A 7,764-nucleotide genomic window follows, 5' to 3' on the forward strand; every position below is an offset into this window, starting at 1 on the left:
ATCTGATAAAGTTATTAGCCCCCTACTCAAGACAGGATCTTCCCTGACTAAGCCATCTCAGCCAAGTGTCTGCCTGACCTGGTCTGAAAGATTTTCTTCAAGAGTTCATATATACCCATTAACCATTGATAACAGTCCCTTTTCAGCCATTATTTTATCCTATATACTGGAAAATTGACAGTGGTGGCAATACCCTTACTTTCCAGGAGCTGTAGCTCATGGTTTCCTGTAGTTATTTCCTTTCTCCAGACCCACTTTATTTACTGACCCCATCCCAATCTCCAGCTTCCCTGTGAAACTTCAGTGGTGGAAGGGGTCATTGCAGACTCCCTGCAAATGGGTGAATTTCAGCTGAAGTAACTAAAATGAATGCGCTTCATGTGTCATAATTTCCGTGTTCAAGAGGTCAGGGCACCATGAGGCCCTTCTTACCATGTAACATACAGAAGAGATTCTGTATGTATTGACAAAAAGGGTACTTCTCAGTTTTCATAGAAGTGTGGATTGAAATACTGTCAACTGCTCATTGAAACATATGGACAGTATATGTAAGATATACAGTGTTAAAAGTCTTTCTTGATCCTAAGTAAGGCTGTCATATCCAGGCTGGTTTTACTTCCTGCAGTTCACGTTATGTGGTGATGAATGTTTTGGGACCCATGCTGAATGGACTCCTTTTTCCATATTGGCTAATCCACCTCCCTAATTAAAGTTTATGCCTTTTCTCAGACAGGCTCATCTGTTATTCTCTCATTCAGTTGTATATGCTCTCATTTCTGGAGACTCAACAGCACTGCCTGCTGTTGCCTCCTTCCAACACCGCCCTATACCAGGCTGTGTGGAAGGATCCTTGGAAGGCAACCGTATGGCTGTCTTCTGCAGTTTCTGCTCCAAAGGACTCCTTTCTTTGCCAGCACTTTTTACAATTCCTTTATACACTACAGGCTGCATACTCAATTGAAACACATCCTGGTGATAATGAGGATTTACCCAATATGTTTGCTTTCAGGTTTGTTTTCCGTTTCTGTGATTTCTTCAGTTCTGTCTTCCATTCATTTTTCTTCAGCCCGTTGTGAGAGAGAGACATTCTTCTTACTCATATTTCAAGTTTTCTGTTAACTCACCATTTCTAGGCTGTGCAATAAACCTAGAAGTGTCACTGCTGGGTGCATGTAACATTGCAGATCTCTGTGGATGTGGGCATGTTAGAATTGTCTGCTAACTAATTCAGATTTGGATTTTGTTTTGTAGGGGTGCTAAGCTAGTAGCTGTAAAAATTCTTAAGAATGAGAATAGTGATCCAGCCATAAAGGATGAGTTACTGAAAGAAGCAAATGTAATGCAGCAACTAGACAATCCATACATTGTCCGAATGATAGGCATATGTGAAGCTGAGTCCTGGATGTTAGTAATGGAGATGGCAGAACTTGGGCCGTTAAATAAATTTTTGCAAAAAAACAGGTAGGTTGGCTTTTATACATTTAATGAGATTTTAGCTAAAGAAGTGCATGTGTGTATAATCTTATTTTTTTAAAAATATTTAGTATTGACTAAAACAGGCTCTTTTATTAAAATTAATCTGTAATGTGGAAGATGACTCTTCTATCAAATAGTTCTGATAAAATGTTTACATTTGAGTAATATATCTAAATGCCATTAAATTGACTGAGGCACTTCTTTTACCTGTCCTAATTATGTTTAATAAAATATAAATGAACAAGACCATCCATATGGTATTAGGAAGGTTATACTATGAATGTGTTCTGTGGCTCCATTAAAAATCATGAAAATGAACTACTGACCTATTACAAACTCCAATATGATTTCAGACATGTCACGGACAAGAATATAACAGAACTGGTTCATCAGGTCTCCATGGGGATGAAATACTTGGAGGAGAACAATTTTGTACACAGGGATTTGGCTGCAAGGAATGTATTGTTGGTTACCCAACATTATGCCAAAATCAGTGACTTCGGACTTTCCAAAGCTCTTAATGCTGATGAGAATTATTACAAGGTAAGCTTGTATAACACATTAAATTTCAATAGTAAGATGACTCCATGCAGTTATTGGGTGTTGAAGGACAGCTATTCTAGAAATAGAAATTCAGAAATATATTATCTTCAATTATTTTGTTGCTTGTCAGTAGGTAATTAAAAAAAAAAACCAAACCCATACCCAGCCTTATTGAAATAAAGTGAGCAGGCCAGGGAAAAAATCCATAGGCAATTTTTATTTTTTTTCGAAAGGAAACTTTCATTTAAAAAGAAAAAAAAATCTTAATTTTCAGTCAGAAAGGTTTTGGTTTTAGTCAAAAGCTAAAAACTTTTTACCTTTTTGCTTTCCAGAAAAAGCAGATGTTTTCTAATACAAAAGCATCAACATTGAGTGGCTCAGATATATTTAATTTTTCTATATTTTGGCCTGTGCTATGGTACTCACTAGGTACATCTACACAAGATGTTTACTGCGGAGTAGACTACTTAGCCCCACAGTAAACATCTCAGCATCTACAGGTGCAGGGCTATTAGGCTGGTGTCAACTAATAAACTCTGCAGTAGAGTACTCCACTCTGCTGTGGAGTAAAAAATTCATGTGGGTGGTGGAATGTTTTACTCCACAGCAGCGCATGTGTAGACGCTGACCCAGCTGGCTGCCTACCTGGTCAGCATGCCTCATCCAGCACATTGAGCCAGGTCGAAGCAGCCCCAGGCTAGGAGGCTGCCCCCTCTGGGTCCCCCGCTGGCTGGGACTGCTCCGACCTGACTCAATGTGCTGCAGTCCTGGGCGCACATTCAAATGGCACTCCCAGGAGCAACAAGCTCTGTTGCAATAAGCACCAGAGTTTATTGCATATGTAGACATGCCCTCTGAAACCAAAACAAAACCCAACACACATTACTGATACAGATTCATGTTGGGAAGGGGTTGAATTAATACGTTTTGGCTAACTGATAATAAGGAATTGTTTAGTTCAGTCTTATATGAATTATACCCCATCTATAAAAGTAAATGAAATGACTGTCACATTTAAGATACAGCGCTGTTTGGGTGTCATAGAAGACCTTTGTACCCACCACATCTACTGTTATTCTGCATACTGCTGAAATTCAATCCATTTTTTGTCCCCGCCTTTCTCCTGCTTTTTTGTCCAGCTCCATCAACTTGTAATTTTAGGTGAAGGCCAGCCTGCCTGAAGGGAAATGCTTCTGACTGAAAGCATTGAATGTATGAATGCACATTATGCTGACTATTTGGGGAGCACAAATTCTAGAAATATTTTTTTATACAAATGTTTTCCTAAAGTGAATTTGTCTCATTTGTAAAGAAGGTGGAGACCAAAAATGGAAGTCAGCAATAGGCACATTCCCTTTCCATACCATAAAGTGCAGTCATGTTCCATTACAATAACTTGACATTGCTGTTGTTACAGTGTTGCTACAGTATTGTTCCATAACTTCATCAGTTTGCAACTCGGGATCATCATGCCATGCTGTTCCCATCCATGTATGTTATACAACAAAAAAGGAACAGTTTGACATGAACCGCTGTCTGACTGCAAGCTAGCTTGACCCTCGGCTGGACTGAATTTATCTCCCCTACTGTTTTATGAAAAATGTTATTTTTAAATAACACCATCGCCATCTCCCACAAAGCTGGCAAGCCAGTCAGCAACACAGAAGTCCCTGACTTCAGGAAAGCTGACTTTGAGAAACTCAGGAGGCTTGTCAGTGAGGCCCTAAGGGACCACAGGGACCACAACCCCAGGGGGAGGGGAGTTCAGGAAGAGTGGTTCCTCCTCAAGGGAGCAATTCTCAATACACAAGCTAAGTCTATTCCATCTTAGAGGAAAGGCAGCAAGAGGGCACAGCAGCCCCCCTGGCTCTCCAGGGACCTAGCAGACCCCCTGAGGCTAAAAAGAAAGGCATACAAAGGATGCAGGATGGGATTCAGCTCCAAGGAGGATTCTCCTGCACTGGGCCGGTCCTGCAGGGAGCAAACCAGGAAAGCCAAGGCTGCAACTGAACTCCAACTAGCTTCAAGCATCAAGGACAATAAAAAGTCCTCCTATTAAATGGGTACTTTGCGTCAGTCTTTCATCAGTCCCATGGGACACCCATGCCCACCACAGGCCAGGGAGGTCCAAGTGAGGGAGATCCTCTGCCCTCCATTAATGCTGACCTCATGAAGGAATACCTTGAGAAGCTGCATACCTTCAAGTCAGGCAGCCGTGACAATCTGCACCCCAGGGTACTCAAGGAGCTGGCGAGCATCATAGCCCAGCCTCTGGCACCGATCTTTGAAAACTCCTGGCGCTCTGGTGTAGTGCCCAAGGACTGGAAGAAGGCCAATGTGGTGCCTATCTTCAAGAAAGGGAGGAGAGTGGATCTGGCTAACTATAGGCCCATCAGCCTGACTTCTATCCCGGGGAAGATCTTAGAAAAGTTTATTAAAGAGGCCATCCTTAATGGACTGGCCAACGCCAACATTCTAAGGGATAGCCAGCACAGGTTTGTTGCTGGTAGGTCTTGCTTGACCAATCTCATTTCCTTCTACAACCAGGTGACCTATCACCTGGACAAGGGAGAAGAGATTGATGTCATATATCTTGACTTCAAAAAAGCCTTCAGTCTTGTATCCCATGATCACCTCTTGCTGAAACTGGCCAATTGTGGCCTTGGGTCCACCATGATCCACTGGCTGGGAAATTGGCTTAGTGGTCAGACCCAGGGGGTAGTAATTGGTGGAAGTCAATCATCATGGTGTCCTCTGACCAGTGGGGTCCCCCAAAGCTCTGTCCTTGGACCCATATTGTTCAACGTCTTCATTAATGATATGGGCATTGGAGTCAGAAGTAGACTGGCCAAGTTCTCTGATGACACCAAAATTTGGGGCAAAGCATCCACACCAGAAGAAGGAGGGCGATCCAGGCTGACCTGGACAGGCTCAGTAAATGGGCAGATGAGAACCTGATGGTGTTTAACACCGAAAAATGCGAGGTTCTCCACCATGGCAAGAAAAACCTGCATCATCCTTATAGGCTCGGCAGTGCTATGCTGGCTAGCACTACAAAAGAAAGAGACTTGGGAGTCATCATTGACCACAAGATGAACATGAGCCTGCAATCCAATGCTGCAGCTAGTAAAGTGAGCAAAATGCTGGCTTGCATCCATAGATGCTTCTCGAGCAAATCCCGGGACGTCATTCTCCCCTTGTACTCGGCCTTAGTGAGGCCACAGCTGGAGTACTGCGTCCAGTTTTGGGCTCCGCAATTCAAAAAGGATGTGGAGAAGCTTGAGAGAGTCCAGAGGAGAGCCACGCGCATGATCAGAGGTCAGGAAAACAGACCTTACGACAACGGGCTGAGAGCCATGGGGCTCTTTAGCCTGGAAAAGTGCAGGCTTGGGGGTGATCTGATGGCCACCTATAAGTTTATCAGGAGTGACCACCAGGATCTGGGGGAACGTTTGTTCACCAGAGCGCTCCAAGGGATGATGAGGTCGAACTCATAAACTACTGCAAGACCGTTTCAGACTGGCCATAAGGAAGAATTTCTTTACTGTCCGAGCCCCCAAGGTCTAGTACAGTCTGCCATCGGAGGTGATTCAAGCACCTACATTGTATACCTTCAAGAGTAAATTGGATGTTTATCTTGCTGGGATCCTATGACCCCAGCTGACTTCCTGGCCTTCAGGCGGTGGGCTGGACTCGATCTTCTGAGGTCCTTTCCATTCCTAATGTCTATGAAATCTAAAAAGTTATGAAGAAATTGCATATTAAATAAACAACCTGTATTTGGTGCAATTAAAAACATAATCCAAAGTAATTTGCAGGTAACATGAATTTTATACAATATACCACACATTCTCTCTCATTAATGGGTACCTACCATATATTTTTGTTACTTTTCATTTAATTGTGTATAAACATTTTAACAGCATTCCTCAGTGTTTCCTCAGGTAACATAGCTTGTATGAATTTTTGATGCTTCTAATTATTTATAACTGTTTCCATTGCCCACTTTTCCTTTTGTGACTGCTTTTTAGGCACAAAGTCACGGAAAATGGCCAGTCAAGTGGTATGCTCCAGAATGCATTAACTATTACAAATTTTCTAGCAAGAGTGATGTTTGGAGCTTTGGAGTTTTAATGTGGGAAGCATTTTCCTATGGACAAAAGCCATATAAGGTGAGTATTTTTATTCACTTAACTTGACCAAATTAAGGATGTACACACACATGCACACAAATATGTACACATAGCTGATGTATAACTCTCTATATAGATTCTTCCATTCTAGGGTAATCTTCAGCTACATATATACATCAGCTTGATGGAACAAATGACATGGCCTAGAAATCAGCACGGGATCTGCTCCTGTTGTATGATAAATTGCAGTGCTGATGATGTACTGTATCTGTAACTCAGAGACTTACTATTTCAGGGAATGAAAGGATCTGAAGTTTGCCAGATGATTGAAAGAGGAGAAAGGATGGAATGCCCTGAAGTGTGTCCACCGGAGATTTATGACCTAATGAAACAATGTTGGACATATAAGTGCGTATAACATGGTTTTCTGCCACCTGATAATAATGCATCCTAATCAGCTTTTCTAGTAGATGGAAAGCAAACAAAATAATGATAATGGAAAACATACTTTTAAATGCTTTTTGATTGAGAATAGTGGACTTTTAACATAAGGGTGTCCATCATACCTTCAAATAAGAATGAGTTGCTGCAAAAGTATACAATTGCTGTTTAGTACAACATGGCTATAGCAAATTTCAAATATAACATTTTCCCTATTTTGGCTTAAATGATTCTTACAAAAATAGGGCTTCATCAAAAATATTCTCCATGAAGTCTGAGTTTAATACTTGCCAACATGAATTTTCAGTTTCATCTTTATTTTTCCCTCCTTACAACTTTTCCAGTACTTGAGAATTTTTGGGAAAAAAATTAGAGGAGCAGGGGAAAAAAAAAGACAAATGCACATTATTCATTTTCCTGAAATCAGAGATAATTGCTTACTTGAAGTGATTTTAAACAATGTGTTGCAAAACTTGAAAGAAAAAAATTTCATTTTGAACCACACAAAGGGGAAATTCTGCGATTTTCTTAGTGATGTCACTGGTGGCATGTTTTAAATGGGAAAAAGAGTGAACCCTGCTTAGTTCTTTGAAAGAAAGGGCATCACTGCCAACTTTCAGGAGAGGATTCTGGGATGAGGATCCCAAAGGGACAGACATACGTCCCTGCAGCCCTAAGAAAGGGATGGGAGTTCAGACATACTTCTACCATCAGAAAGATCCCCACTCAGCTGGGTGTTTTGGTTCCCATTCTGAAGTGCCTCACTCTCTCCATAATACTTCTAGGGAATCTAGATGCCCTACACTGCATTCTGGATTCTACCCCAGGGCCTCAGCACTCAATATTTTAGCACCTATGGTCTTTTTTTTAGATCCAGCTCCTAGACCTTTCAGAAACAGCAATGAACATCATGACCTTCAGAGGACTATAGATTCTTGCTTATAATCAACCTTGTCCTCTTTCCAGGTTACTCCAGTAAATGCCATAAACAATTATTGAGCACATCAGAATAATTTCTATTATATTTATTTGCAAAGGCTTAATCATTTAGGGATTTATTTATTTAACTAGCCAATTGCCCATCAAAAATGACAGGGGCGGGGAGAACAGAGGCCCATGTCCAGCCCCCATGCCCCCACATTTCAGGTCTGGCTCTGCTCTCCTATCCTGT

At 41.5% G+C, this 7,764-nt stretch overlaps 1 protein-coding gene across 5 annotated transcripts in view; it reads left to right on the forward strand.

Moving 5' to 3' along the window:
* Nucleotides 1-7,764, forward strand: part of SYK (spleen associated tyrosine kinase) — an 87,788-nt gene that overhangs the window by 75,912 nt on the left and 4,112 nt on the right. For all 5 annotated transcript variants that reach the window (XM_019555248.1, XM_019555244.1, XM_019555247.1 and 2 more), the window contains 4 exons: nucleotides 1,252-1,461; nucleotides 1,830-2,019; nucleotides 6,051-6,191; nucleotides 6,448-6,560. In XM_019555248.1, coding sequence (XP_019410793.1) covers nucleotides 1,252-1,461; nucleotides 1,830-2,019; nucleotides 6,051-6,191; nucleotides 6,448-6,560 — 654 coding nt within the window. The remainder of the gene's footprint in view (nucleotides 1-1,251; nucleotides 1,462-1,829; nucleotides 2,020-6,050; nucleotides 6,192-6,447; nucleotides 6,561-7,764) is intronic.

This window comes from Crocodylus porosus, unplaced genomic scaffold, assembly GCF_001723895.1.
Source record: "Crocodylus porosus isolate Cpor-Errol unplaced genomic scaffold, CroPor_comp1, whole genome shotgun sequence".
In the NCBI taxonomy this organism is placed as follows: domain Eukaryota; kingdom Metazoa; phylum Chordata; order Crocodylia; family Crocodylidae; genus Crocodylus; species Crocodylus porosus.